This window comes from Apaloderma vittatum, unplaced genomic scaffold (genome assembly GCF_000703405.1).
Source record: "Apaloderma vittatum isolate BGI_N311 unplaced genomic scaffold, ASM70340v1 scaffold12228, whole genome shotgun sequence".
Taxonomy (NCBI): domain Eukaryota; kingdom Metazoa; phylum Chordata; class Aves; order Trogoniformes; family Trogonidae; genus Apaloderma; species Apaloderma vittatum.
The window spans coordinates 53,112-54,723 of NW_009730276.1; the positions used below are offsets into that span (position 1 = coordinate 53,112).

A 1,612-nucleotide genomic window follows, 5' to 3' on the forward strand; every position below is an offset into this window, starting at 1 on the left:
TCCTGCTGCGAGCATAGATTGGCTTAGAGGAGAAATGGCCCTTCCAGAAGAGCAACCTCATGTCATGGGAGGCCAAAGAGAAACTCCCCGTTGCAGAGGTGAGAGGCCACCCCAGTTTTTGCCAGCTCCTGCCCAGATGTAAATGCAGGTGAAATACAGGTGGGGAAGGAGGTTCTGGGATTCTGGCTCGGGAGCAAAGGATGCACGGGGCATCTGAGCCAGGCAAGGGTCTCCCACCACCGAGCATGGGGCACGCAGCGCAGTTGGGGCAGCTTTCTTGCCAAAAATTGGAGCTTCTTGCAGCTCTGTGGGCTTTTGTACAGCAAGTAGGGAAGGAACTGGAGCGAGCTAAAAAGGGACAGGGGGAGCAGGCAGAAGGGCAGGCAGGGGTGAAGAGCAGGGCAGTTAATTAAATGTTTTGCTACACACAATTTCAGATGCCAGGATGTGGCTCTGGGAAGTGAGAGGGGGACGTGGCTCTGTCAGAGGCTGGAGTTTGCGAGTCCCCATTGCAACATAAACTCTCTGGTGGTGTCTGAAAAAAAGAAAAAGCAGCTGCTTGTGGCCGGGGAGGGGGAAGCAGCTTTGGCCCTTCCTGCTTGGTTTGCTTTGCATCGCCAGCACTGACTCAGCTGGGATTTGGCGGTTGGACCAGCTGTCCCCCTGGGGTCCCATCCTGCTGCTTGGCCACCAGGCTGGCCTCCTGGAGCCACAGCACACAGGGCAGGCAGCCATAGGGGAGGATCTGCCGCCAGCTCTTAGCAGCCCTGCAGGGACCCAAGCAAGCCCAAATCAGGTCCTGTGCCACCACTGGGAACACGAGGTGAGCCACATGTCCTTAAAGGGAGGAAGGGAGCAAAAAGGCGCTTGGCATCCCCAGTGTGATGCTCCTACCTCCTACCACTTCACATCTCGAGGCCATTTCCCACAAAACGAGGGCCATGGAGTAGACGTCCATCTGCTTGAAAGACTCGAGGTCTTCCAGGTTCACTCTGGACTCCAGGACCTCTGGGGCCATGTACCTGGCAGTGCCCACCTACCCGCAAAAAGGAGAGAGGCGTTAGCAGGGATGGGCAAGGACTTCGGCCACGAAGTGACCAGAGGTGGTTGGCAAAGGGTCCCCTCCAGGGAGAGCTGGTGGGCCGTACTTGCCTGCCCACTGTTGGCGAAGTCGTCCACCGTCAGGGAAGGATCGAGGCGTATGGCGATGCCGAAGTCGCAGAGCACGCACTCCTGCTCGTTCTTCACCAGGACGTTGGTGCTTTTGATGTCCCGGTGGGCAATGGGGATTTTCGGCCTGCCGCAGGCGGTGTAGTCGCTGTGGAGGTGGGCTACCCCACTCACCAGGGAGCCCGCCATCTTCTGCAGGTCCATCCAGCTCAGGATGTGGTGGGAGAGGTAGTCCTTGAGGTTGCCCCGGCTGTGGTAGGCAGTGATGAGCCAGTACTCCCGGCGGGGCCCAGCGCCCCGGTCCTCAGCAGTGAGGAACCGCAGGACGCTGTCGTGCTTGAGGCTGGCATCGGTGAAGATCTGGCTCTCATTCTTCCAGGAGGAGTACTCCTCGCAGGGGAAGATCTTCACAGCCACCGTCTCGTACTGCCCCGAGCGGCTG

The 1,612-nt window shown here is 58.9% G+C and overlaps 1 protein-coding gene across 1 annotated transcript in view; it reads right to left on the minus strand.

Annotated features, from left to right (window-relative positions):
* LOC104277934 (TGF-beta receptor type-2-like) overlaps positions 1-1,608 on the minus strand; it is a gene marked incomplete at its 5' end in the record, with an annotated part of 6,525 nt that extends 4,917 nt beyond the window's left edge. Inside the window, 2 exons of the mRNA XM_009874749.1 lie at positions 895-1,036; positions 1,153-1,608. Coding sequence (XP_009873051.1) covers positions 895-1,036; positions 1,153-1,608 — 598 coding nt within the window. The remainder of the gene's footprint in view (positions 1-894; positions 1,037-1,152) is intronic.
* Between the last annotated feature and the right edge of the window lie 4 nt (positions 1,609-1,612).